We start from the raw sequence: 12,016 nt of genomic DNA, 5'->3' as shown, positions 1-12,016 counted from the left end.
CCCAAAATCATACACTTAATATCATCTAAAACTCACTCTTAATCATCAAATTTGATCCACACTTCGTACCGATTAGTCACACTATGAAAAGGCGTAAAAATCCTAATTTGCTATAACTTGAAAACGAAAGGGAAAACCCTTAATTCTATGTTCATTTGCACTTTTTTGTAGGGTGATTGGGTAGTAAGGCTATTATAAAGTAATAATTTCCAAATAAAAGGGAATTTTAAGAAAAATATAAGGAAATTTTTCAGTCGTCACAGAATTTCAAAAAGATTTCTTCTGAGAAATTGTAGCCTTATGAATGCAGTTTCCAATGCCACCAACCATGTCCAATTCCAAGTCGAATTGAGTGAGTTGTGGCCGAATTACGAAACTGTCTCAGTGATGGAAAACCCTCTTTTTGGCTAGTTGAATGCCTTAATTTGAATTGGGACTTGTTATTTTGAAAATTTTGATGTCATCACCTACCAAATGTTTATTGGATGTTTCTTAGACCTTTCCTTTATAAATGGACTAGATTTGAAATGATTTCATTGGCCAATAGTTAGAAAAACGAAAAATGGAAGTACAAGGCAGATTTGCCTTGGAAATTCTTGGAACTTTAGTGGCTTTGTTAATTGAGTTTCCGTACGAATTTTTCCATGAAATTTGACAGAGGAATAGCCCTTATGTGGTAGGGTAATACTACCAAATTTGGTGCCATTCCAAATCCATTTCAATGCCCAACTGAAGTCCCAAAAATTATGTTTCAAATCTGGAAAATCCTTGTTCAGTGAGAAATTTTCAGCAACTTTGAGCTGCTATATCATGGTGTTCAAAACTCTGATTCTTGTTCCGTTTGTTGTGTTTTAAACTTTGGTTGTAACTCTAATTGATTTTCAAATTTTAAAGGTTAGTTCACATTCTGTGAATTTTACAAAATTTTCAAAGTTTGCCAAAAATCAACCCCGAATATGTCCGGGGAGTCCAAATCAGCAAATTTGAGCTGAATTTTGAGTGTTTTCCTTTTAGAATCATGGAAAAGTATCTTCTAAGAATTTTTAGTACTTCGGAACTAGTTTCCAAAGGTACCAAGTTTTTCATTTTTGGACCTACTGAGTGCAAGATATGATTTTTCTAAATTTGACACACAAAGCTGAATTTTGCCAATTTCTTAGAAAATGCAATTTCGGAACCTTGACTTCTTTTCTCGATATAGATTGAACATTTTTTAACTTGATTTCATGGAAGATGCTAGTCTCTTTTCGAACATTAAAACTTCACTCTTAAACCTCGAGATGAGAGAATTGGAGCTCTCTTTTAAGACTTTGTTTTAGTCTAATTGAGTGTGCATCCTTTCTTGGTAAATGCATGATTATAAGTAAAGTTAATTATTATTTGCTCAGGCGCTCAAGGGGACCTTCAAGAGGAACTCGAAACAGACGCCTAAACACTTGTTTGTGCACTTACTCACTTGTTTTGAATAGGTGAATGTTCCATATAGGAGTACATGATTTGAATAGTTTTATTACATGTTTACTCCATGGTCATTATGTGTTTAACTGTTAAGTGCTACCGATAATTGCTTCTATCAACTTTTCCAGCATTTTAAGGCGAGTGTGTACTTTATCGCACTCGACTTACTAAAATGATAAATGTCTACTGATTAACCGTGAACTACTACCGTTTACCGTTTACCGTTAACCGTGATTACTTACCATTTACCGATTTACTTGATTACTCGACTACTTGATTACTTGATTATCGTAAATTACATGTTCATATGAAATTACCGCATATTGCTTACGTGTTTAAGTGTTAAGTGTTACTGCTAATTGCTCATATGAAATTGTTCACCGTTTTAATGCGAGTGTGTACTTTATCTCACTCGACCTACTAAAATGATAAATTTTTACTGTTCACTGATTTACTTGATTACTTGTGCATGTTGTAAGCTCTAAGCTGAATTGGGTCCTGCCATTGGTTACTAACCTACTCGAGCCAGGACTGGCTCGGTCGGGTAGGTTAGAACCCTGGGACACTGTTTCGGTATACTCGAGTACTACCACTGGAGGGATAAGGTGATGGCCAGACAAACCGAGGGGACTTGAAGTTATAAGATGCAGTTGACCGAAATGATTCCACTGGAATACCGTATCCTTCAATGTGTATTTATTTTTGTATACTGATAACTTTATCATGCTAATGTGCCAAGATGCAACCTTGAACCATGCTTGTGTTATGCTCAAATTACTCGTATAATGATAACTATCTCATGTTAATGTGCCAAATATGCAACCTGGAACCATACATGTGGTATGCTCAAATTACTTGATTTATTAGAACTGCCAGAGTGTCTTGGAACCTCACTGAGTTGTGTAGCTCATTCCACGTTTTTGTTTTTCTTAACAGGGTTCAAGACCGAGAGTGCTCGCGACTAGTACTAAGATTGTTTTCTTTTGAAGACCTTAAGTTGTATTATAACGAATGGTTGTAGTACATATTTTTTTGGATTGTATTAAACTTGAAAGATAACTAATTGTAAGCATGCAATATTTTGGAGTACTTTAATTATATGTTGAAATTATTTGAAGTATTTTGAGCTTTTGAACTGTGGATTGTAGTGAGTCCTGGCGAAAGTTGGGCAGGCGACCCACGGATACCCTCTAGTTCGCCTTAGGGAGAAGTGGGTGTGACGACCCCACCAAACCCAGAGGCGTACCAAAGGGTTTGGCGGACCGCCTGCCTGCCTCGCGTCAGGACTCGTAAACGAAAAGTAAATAAAAGAGACTAAATATCAAAAGATACTATTTACAATCATACATCTTCCAACGTACCATCTACAATATGTACATCTTCAGAAGGGACATTCCAGTCCACTACAACACACAAAAACGAGAACTAAAACCAAAAAGTGGACCCTAAGCAGCGACCTAACCCTAACTATGAGAATCAGGAAAAACATCCTAGAAAGTCCAACTACTATAATTACAAAGGTCAATTCTAGGGATATAACTCTCGTGAAGTGTGATCCCCGCGTACGGCCTCTGTTAAAGAATTAACAAAGAAAAACGAATAAGCTTAAAGCTTAGTAAGCAAGCAGGGGCAAAATGGTAATTTTGCGTCAAGTCAGAAATTTATGCCACTAATATATCAAAATTAAAGCAACAGTAACAATAAAAGCAAAAGTAACAAAACAATGCGAGGATACGGATTGGCTCCAAAGCCAAGTCATCCGCCATGCGTGATCACCTGTTGACCCTCTGTCGACCACAAGAAAAGGTCCGTAGAACTCCACTTTCTTCCTCCGACCACCTAACACCCACTCTGGCTAGTGTCCACACACACACAAATGGCTCGAGCTTTGAATCATAGTCTAATTGTATTCACGAAATTGGTGATCTTAAGGATAGTTTGGACTAATTTCGACCAAGCCCTAACTGGCTCGAATAGTCCGTCTAGTCCTTTAGATCGGGCCCACACATAGCTTCACATCACACACACACAAAAAGTCACCCCGAGCCACATGCTCCAGGGTTCAATCCCAATACAGTTCATATGTCATAATTCATATCAATTGCAAGTACAGATTAGGGTTTAGGTCGAGTGAGATAAAGTACACGCTCGCCTAAGTACCCTTATATCACATACAATTCACATTGGTGACATTCAACACATAACACATAAACACCCAGTTACTTACGTAGAGTCCAATGGTAGACAAAAAAAACGGCACTTGGTCAAACTCGACCGTTAGTGGGTCCCACCGTCTCCGTTCACCTCGTCACCGTCTGTGACAGAAGATTGAGTCATAACATAGCTCAAACAACTATCAAAATGCATACAAACAAGCAAAACAGCAAAAGTGACCCATGCGCGAGTGCGGAAATGGAAAACTGAAACGGAAACGGAAACGGAAACGTGTCCGTTTTGGAGTCAAAAACTGTATTGAACACAATGTAGGCTACGAGTGTCAGATCAAGGTGTATAGGTACCGTTGTGAAGCTAAAGAGAGGAGCTACAATTTTCATGAAGACACCTCAATCCAGTTCTGAATGGAAACAGGTCAAAAGTAGGAAACAAAGTGCTAAAAGTGCGTACGTTTGGGTGACGGACAGGGTCTAGTGGAAGAACCATAACATACAGCTCACAGACCCAAATCAAGAAATTCTAAAGGCATTGGAAAGCTAAGACATAAGGCTAAAATGTTTATGTTCTGGCCATGACCTGGATCGACTCAGAACAGAACGAAAACTGAGTACCAAATTACCCGTCAGAACTGTCCAGTGTTCAAGGCAGTTCTGACACACGATCTTATTTTGGCCATAACTGGAGCTACAAAGATCAGATTTGGATGCACTTTATACCGTTTTAAATTTGAAACAAAGCTCTACATTTCTTATGAAGAAACCAACACCCAGTTCCATCGTTATCCATGCGAACTGAGTATGGTCAGAAGCTAATTCACAAAACGTGACTAAACCAGAATTTGAAAGCTGAGTGAGGGTTTTGGCTATAACTCAGCCTACACACCTCCGTTTGACCTGAACTTTTGCAGACACTCAAAGGACTCCAAAAGCTACAACCTTCTTGTTTTGGGCAAGCCCTGAATCCATGCGGAATATACCGAAAAAATGAAGCCAAAACCGGAGGTCTGGGCTACCCTGCTTTTGGATTTGAATGGTTTCGCGCGTCGCGAACGCATGGTCTGTTTCTATGAGTATCATGCAAGTTTTCTAACCAAATGCATATCAAATACACACCCTTAAATCAACTCCTATGTAGCCTTCTAATGATCCAAAATTGTACCAACAAATTCCCTAAAACTAACCAAACACTAACTACACTTTCTAACCTAACTTCATATGTACCCATTAACTTAATCTAACCATTAGTGCATCAAACCCTAACCAAGCTAATCCTTAACCAAGCTTATACTCCTTGCTTTAGCCTAGAGTTTCTTAACCCAAATCAGTTTTTACCATTCACTCACCAAACAAATGAAGCCAATCATCAAACACAACCACTACAAGTTCAATAACACAAGATTAAAGCTAACTAAAATGTTTAGCATGAAACCCTAATTAGGGTTCATATGGCCGAACATCAAGGCCCCAAATTTCACCAAATTAATCCACAAAAACAAGTGGGAAACATAAGAGGCACCATAATCAATCACAACTAACATCCTTTACCACAATAACCACTAGTTCATGAATCATTAACCAACTTAAACCTTCAACTAGACTTTCTTACCTCAAGATAACGTATGTATGGTGGCTAATGACCTTAAGCCAACTCCAAGGTGGATTCTTTATGCTTCAAGATGAAGATTTATGGAAGAATTTTGGTTGAACTTTGCAAACTTTCCCTTGGTTTTTCTTCTTCTCCCTCATGGCTCACTCTCTCTCTCACTCTCCTATTTTTTTTTTGTTTTGTCTTACTAATGACTTGGTTATGTCTCTTGTGACTAATATGTGGTGCAAAACCACTTAGGAAAGATATTTCTTATGGCTAACTAATCACACAAAAGTACCTTATTTGCTTCTTAGCCCTTGCACTTCAACTTAGCTTTTGTTCCACTCTTGCCCTTAAACCTTTCCTTTCCTATCAATTTACTCCATAGGTTGTAAACTTAATCTAGTCCCAACTAATTAATCTTCTTGGTTTCTCCACTAATCACCCTACCAACTTAATCACCTATATTTAAACATGTATTAACATACACAAATGCAATTAATGGACACACTTTATACCATGGATAAAATTAGAGTTTTAAACCCAACTTAGGGTTTTGGAAGGTTCCGATTAGGGTTTTGTCAAAAACGAATATATAAGGAAATTAAATAAATCTTAAAACTTCCTTTGCAACATAAATAAACCCTCATTCACATATTAAAAAAATTAAGGACGAACCGGGGTCTTATAGTGGGGGCGTCACAATCTAAATTACGAATAGGTTCAGGGTTGGACATGTGATCGTTATTCCCATCTAAAGTGTGGTCCTTGCTGCTGCTTCAAGGGTTGCTTATGGTGTTGCCTAAACCCACCGTCAATCAAATTCTTTTTGCACTCCTCTTGAGAATGACCCAATCGCAAGCAAGATGAACAATACATGTTCTCTGGTACAATACATTGCCAGAGACCAGATTCCCCTTCAACAGCAACCCAGACACTAGACACAACAAGTTTCGCTATATCGATCTCCACACACACTCTGGCCACACTAGGACGCGTTCCAGCAGCCGTTGCCGAATCCAAGAACATGGGTCTTCCTACTGGTGACAAAATGGAAAACAAAGAGTGTTTATCGAAATAATGAATAGGCAGAGGCCGGAAGAGTTACCCAAACCGGTACCAAAGATGACTCCTTATGCACATGAAAATTCCTTGTCCATCGAAAAACATGCATCAGATATTTGTCCAATTGCCAAACTCCTCTCGTCCAAATTCTGTTAAAATCTACTTAAGTGGTGCACTTAATAAGAACATGCCTATTTTCCATCAATCCAATGGAAACTTGGTCTTTCAGGTCTAATGAGGCCAAAAATTTTTGAATATTTTCCAATGGAGGTTGCCCATGAGAGAATTTTCCAACCAAAGCCCATCGAAACGGTGTCGCAAGTCTATCCGCATATGCTCTTGAAAAAACGACTGCAGCTTCTCCCTTGTAAACAAATGCCTGCCTAATCTGGATTGGAGATGTCGCCGGTTGTGTGAAGAGTTGAGAAAAAGATTATTTTCTGTAGGAGACATCCCTTGCCCCTCAGCCGACCGCTGAAGGGCAGCCATGAACCCTTATGTTCACTAGTACAAACTAATTTTATTTATTAGTGCTTCAGATGAAGAATGCTGAAAATGCAGAGAGAATCAGTTGTAGAGAGAGAAAATTAAAAAACTGTCTATTTCCTACCATTATTAAACCATTCCTTCCTTTTTTTTTTACATGCTGTATATATGCGAGCAATATTTATTCTTAGACAAATATCATTCATTCTAATGGCAATTAATTTTGGTGGATCTTTTAGATTTCATTGTTTATCTACATTCTGGTAAATTTTCTTTCCATCTTAAGTTGATAGCTACTCCTTTTATGTGCTTTTGTGTTGATATATGCATATAAAAATTGATATGTTTCTTCTTTGACTTTGTGTGCGGCACTTAAAATGTTCAGGGATAAATTTTAGGACATGAAGTTGTCCAAAAATAGATAAGAGAGCCTATCTCTCCAAATCTTATTTATTTAATTAAGTTTTGACTACGGATAAATGTAGCTAGAATAGTTATTTTTTATTTGCTATTATCATTATCTTTTCAATCCTTTTTTGATTGATTTTTTTAATCCCTTTCAATTTAGGGAAATCTTTTTGGCTACTTTATACTATTTAGAGATAGATCTGATGAGGACGCAGAGTTTTTGGAAAATATTTTAAATATTCTTTTATAGATTTAAGTAACTTTAATTGTATTCTTGATAAAACTTCTAATTCTTGTAAGAAAAAGTTTTAAAAAAACCTTTGTTTAGGCATTAAAAATAAGTTTTTAGGAATTTAAGAAAAATATAATTATTCTTTTCAGGCATCCAAGAAAAAATAGACTCATTGCTTTTTTAGGCATTTAAAAAATATATAATTATTATTGGAAATGTATTTTAAATAGCAAATTATTAACCTTTTAAAAAATGTAATTTTTTCTACTCTTCAAAATTTTGATTTTTTAATTATGGATGCATTAAAAGAAAATATGAATATTTACTCATGTTCACATTAAATATAAATCTTATCTTTCCAAATTAGTTGCAACAATAATATACCTTTTTAGCCAATCACCAACCGTTTATCTGAAATATAAATCATCTATACCTCTGTGAATAGTGGAGTATATCAATTTTTGCCACGTGTAAAGAGGAACTAATTCGATTTTCATTAATAGATAAAGAAGGATGATCATTTTTGTTATTGTTTCAATTAAGAATTCAACTTTATTGTGTATTATCTTAAGGAAACATATCTCAACTATTCCATACGATAATATTTTAGTTGTTAATATTAATTAATTGAATAAGGGTTTGGCCCTAAACCTAAATACATACAAAAGCAGATCATTCTCCAGTGTTTGTCTTATTTAGGTCATTGATTCCATGAAAGCCATAATCTCATAGAGTTGAAAGAAACTATAACACATTACAGTGCTAAATTGATATGTGTTAACTTGCTTTTTAACTTCTAAATATCATTTGGCCAAGGTCGAGGCTCCGAAAATTAGAGATCTTCGTTTCAAATCTCCTACCTCCTCCTGTATTCTCAAGTTTCATCCCTCTCCACCAAAAAAAATTCTAAACATCATTATAGCACATGCACTCTAAAAAAGAAGCCTGTTTTCAAGCTCTAGAAGGGGATACACTTGTAAGCTTCACTTACTCACTTAAGAGACCAATATCATGCTTTGCATTTTGTAAAAAATTATCATCTTCTAGTAGTCACATTGAACGCAATCTTGGATTTGCCTTAGTACTTCACTTCTGGAAGATTCCGTGTTCAGTTTCAAACTCTAAATCCAAGGCATCCGTTACAATTCATAGCCACTCATTGCTCCTTTGTTTTACAGTAATGGACAATTGGCATGAAAAACAAATGAGATAATTTTTTTGAAGTTTGTTTTGTAATCTTTCACAAGAATAATGCATGATGCATGTTACTAATTCCAGTACATTTGTAAAAGAAGTCTGGGCATTGAGATGTTTGATGCATTCACATGATACATAATAGCTTTATAGTTGTTGGATTATTTAAAACATATAGTTATCATATTTCATGCCAATATTTGATATATACTGTATCTGTATCAATGAATATATCGATACATAAAACAAAAAAAATTAAAAATAAAAGAAAAAAGTTAATAAGATTGAATTAATTAAAGACTTTTAGTTGTATAGGGAGTAAACAAATAGACAGAGGGCAGATAGTTAAAAGATATTTTTCATTACACATGTCTTTTATATTAATTTCAGCTTTGGTGATGCGAGAACCTGGAGATGCTACAAATAATGTGACTAGAAACCCCAGTAGTGCTCATGTCAGCAACAACAACAATGTCAGGATGCCAATGCCACACCCAAGGTAGGATCCTGAGCATTTGTTTACAATAACCAACATCTGTCGCATCATGAGGCATATCTTCCTGCCCAATGCAAGGGTATTCAAGGAGGCTAAATCTACCATTGAAGAATGTGTTTTGAAGGACATTAACTTTATCACTATGGAAGCAAATGAACGCTATCACAGCGAGCACTGCAAGACGATCACTGCTAAGGATCTTACATATGCTCATGCAAATCTTGGATTTGATAATTACGTTAGTGCTATCACTCTTTACTTAGAGCGATATCGCCAAAATGAAGCTGGTCAAAATACCATGCATGGCGATGATTTTGAGAGGCACACGACTATTTTTCCGAATGTGCACACACAAGGCCATCCTTCCATGCTTGCTCCTGCACCATCTCCTTTACCTCCAATTAATTCAACTTTTCAAGTTGGTGCTGATGAGCAAGCATTCTTTAATCCAACCCTAATGAGCAAGGAATTCTACTTTCAAAATTCTCCTGGTGCTAGTCATGGCGATGGCTTTGACGTTGTTGGGCCTTCGTCAAATGCTGAGTTTCCAACGGCATTTTTTCCCATGATTTTCATCCAGGGCCTACTCTTCCACATGGGTCTCATCCTCATGGTCTAGGCCTTGATGGGCAGTAAGACTGTAACTTTTGCTATGTGTGTTGTGTATGCCACATTGTCAAGACACTACCATAAGTGCCATGTTGTTCTTGTTATTTATTGTATTGTTATTATTGTTGTTGCTGCTGGACGTGAGACATTATGATGTTTGAATATTAAAACTAAGTTTATATTCTCTTACTTGGTAAGTTATTATTGTTGTTACTCTAAGACGTGAGATACTATGATCTTTGAGTATTGAAAATATGGTGTATCTTATTTTTTGAATTTTTTAAATATAGTAATTGGCATACTTATCTTAAATGTGTATTATCTCATTTCAACATATAATTTTGATTTATAAGTTAAATTGTATTTCGCATGATTATGGGCCATATAAAAAAAAAGTTATAGTACTTGATTTGAGTTAAACAAACAACAAGCGATATCACTAATTAATTTCCAGTTGTACCTTGGTTTTTTATTAATAAATAGGGGGAGGTCTCCGCCCCCTCCCCAGGATGGGGATTTCTTTTAAAAAAAAGAAAAAAAGTATGAAGATAATATACTAATACCATTTTAAAGTACAAAATACATATTCAAATATATTCTTCTATTTTACAATGAGGTATTTTGTTCTTTTTAAGTTGAGTTTATAATAACAGTAATTTTAGAGGTTGTAAATGTGTTTGGTGTGCGAAATACTTGGGAAAAAAATAAAGATTCATTGAAATCTCAAGCGACAAACTGAAGTTTCCCATTACACTAGTAATGAGAAATCGATCAAATTTTTAATATTTTATCAAAACTGTTAGATTCAAGATTCAAGAAGTAAGCAAAGTCAAACTAATACTTATTTTGTAAAAAAAAGTGTAATGATCAAATTAATAATTTTTTCATTACATGAAATCATAATGATAGGTCAAATCAATAATATCAAGGAATATATTATGCAATATTGACAAATAAATATTTATGAGCTTTTCTAGTTGTCTATACATTTATTAATTAAATATGTAAATGTGATGTTTAAAATGTTTGCATTCTTTAGCAGACAATTATTCAGCCTCTGACAAGGACATAGAAAATATAGTTTTTAGGAAGACTAACAGTCTTGATCCCTGAAACATTATATAATCTATTTTGAGCCCTTGAATTATAAGTTAATGCATTCGAATATAGGTGATTGGTATTCACTAATTCAAATACTTAAGTTTCTAACTTGAAATTGGAAAGATATAGGGGCTTGATGTACAAATACATTTGTCTACAAAAAAATAAATTTTGAACATTTTATTGTTCCATATGTACGCAAACATTTGTTCCATGATGTTTATCAACTCTTGTTAAAATTCAAATAAATTTTTATTTTTTAACCTAGCCATGTATGTATGTAAACAATACCAAAAAAAATATAATCATCTATGATTGATGGATTTTGCATGTATACAAAGAGTATTCCAAAGGTCGAACTCACTGGGTTGAGTTAATTTTCTGTACTCTAATTATTCTAATGAATAGTGAAATTTAAATTCGAATAATTCCTAACTAAGAAAGAAATAAAATAGCCAAATCGAATAAAATAGAATTGAGAAAACAATTGGCAAGAGATTAGGGTTTCAAATTTTGATCCAAATTTGAATTAATTATCCAATTATTTTGTTAACATGTCAAGAATATATCACGCAAAGTTATTTTAAATTATCTCTCGATACATCTAATCTGTGCCAAATTAAATCTCATATCTATCTCGAGATCACAAGTGTTAATTGATTCCTTTAAGATCTTAGGTGATATCAATTGCATTATACAAACTCTAAACTACTCTCATATATAAGTAAAGTACATTATTCTATCTAGCACCCAATTGCATATCTCTTCATACTTCAATACAAACCCTCAAAACATGTCCATGGTGGCCAAACATTAACATGTAATTAAAACTAGATAGATAAATCAAAGCAAAAGTAAAGAATTTAACTAGAATAAATAACCAATACTCTTTCAAAAAACTCTAACCCTAGAAGCAAATTAGTTCAACACAGATATGGATAAAACCATTGATAAATCCAACAATTCAAGCAACAAATACAATATTAGAGAATAGAGTAAGAAAAACTGCTCAATCTTTGATGCTTTAGAGTCCGTGTTGATTCTTGTTTGCACGTCCCGTCATCTCAATCTCTCAAGAACAAGTTATAAAGATGAACTAATACTAGCCTAGCATATTCTACCCCTTAAAATGACCTAAATAACCCCTATTTATAGTTTGCTGAAAATCTAGCCCAAATATTGTAGGAATAGCTTTCTTAGAGTGG

At 34.8% G+C, this 12,016-nt stretch overlaps 1 protein-coding gene across 1 annotated transcript; it reads left to right on the top strand.

The window, feature by feature from the left end:
* Positions 1 to 9,150: 9,150 nt before the first annotated feature.
* LOC113750642 (nuclear transcription factor Y subunit B-9-like) lies at positions 9,151 to 9,720 on the top strand. The gene has a single exon (XM_027294598.1). The coding sequence runs from the start codon at positions 9,151 to 9,153 to the stop codon at positions 9,718 to 9,720; it is 570 nt and encodes a 189-aa protein (XP_027150399.1).
* The last annotated feature ends 2,296 nt before the right edge of the window (positions 9,721 to 12,016 follow it).

Source organism: Coffea eugenioides, chromosome 10 (assembly GCF_003713205.1).
Source record: "Coffea eugenioides isolate CCC68of chromosome 10, Ceug_1.0, whole genome shotgun sequence".
NCBI lineage: Eukaryota > Viridiplantae > Streptophyta > Magnoliopsida > Gentianales > Rubiaceae > Coffea > Coffea eugenioides.
This window is presented reverse-complemented; position numbering and strand designations above follow the sequence as displayed.